A 929-nucleotide genomic window follows, 5' to 3' on the forward strand; every position below is an offset into this window, starting at 1 on the left:
CAAAGATCAGGACTGCAAGTAACAGCAGGGCCACTAGGACCACAACCTATAGAAAGATTACAAAAAACTAATAATCAAATTGCTGGCATTATTAATAAAATAAAGGCTACACTCAACTATATAAAATATTCAATTAAAAAATATCATTTATTTATGTATGAAATACCAGTCCTTATACTTACCACATGAAGCAGTGCATTGCTGTAGACTGGTGAACCTGTTATTATTGCCACCACATCCACCATATGAGAATAACTCACAACCACCAGAGGAAGAGTTGTAAAACCAACGAGGGAACACTCCACGACATGGACCAGTGCTGGAAGGAAGACTACAAGTATCTATAATAAAACAATGAAGATTAAAAAGGGCTAAAATAAATATGTTTTGCTAAAGGTTTCGGCAAGTAGTACTTAATGCTTAAATTACTACTGTATAGCATTTTATTTTAGTTCAGTCTAAATTGTAATTGGTGGCTTTAATTTTAGCAAATTTTGTGCATACCGTATAGGGCATAATGTTCGCAGGAGGCAAATTTTGCAAAATCTACTAAAATTCCAATTTGTGGATTTTAATTTTGCGAATTCTACCACGTATGCCATGCGGATACTGTATTAAACTGATATTCGTGGATTTTATTTTCGCAAATTTTCTTTATCCACAAAATCAGCGAAATTTGCGTCCCGCGAACATTATGCCCTATACGGTAATTTGTGGTTTTAATATTGGCAATTGTGCTTGAAAAATACCAATTGCCAAAATAAACTCTGCTAAATTAAAGTACTATACAATATTTTATGTGTACATAATCATACCACATGATGTTATGGAGACACATTCCTGTTTAACCTCATCATATACAGTATCATCAGGACAACCACAACCAGGTACACAGGGAGAGGGAGGACAGACTGGCTCTGGAGTCTGAC

General features: G+C 35.0%; 1 protein-coding gene across 1 annotated transcript; it reads right to left on the reverse strand.

Moving 5' to 3' along the window:
* Positions 1-3: 3 nt before the first annotated feature.
* Positions 4-924, reverse strand: LOC109593667 (kappaPI-actitoxin-Avd3a-like; the record flags this gene model as incomplete). The annotated part of the gene is made up of 3 exons (XM_020008648.1): positions 4-46; positions 183-341; positions 816-924. Coding segments are annotated over 3 exons (311 nt in total), but the record flags the coding sequence as incomplete, so codon positions are not given.
* Between the last annotated feature and the right edge of the window lie 5 nt (positions 925-929).

The sequence above is a fragment of the Amphimedon queenslandica genome, unplaced genomic scaffold (assembly GCF_000090795.2).
Source record: "Amphimedon queenslandica unplaced genomic scaffold, v1.1 AMPQUscaffold_273_Cont27702, whole genome shotgun sequence".
Classification (NCBI taxonomy): domain Eukaryota; kingdom Metazoa; phylum Porifera; class Demospongiae; order Haplosclerida; family Niphatidae; genus Amphimedon; species Amphimedon queenslandica.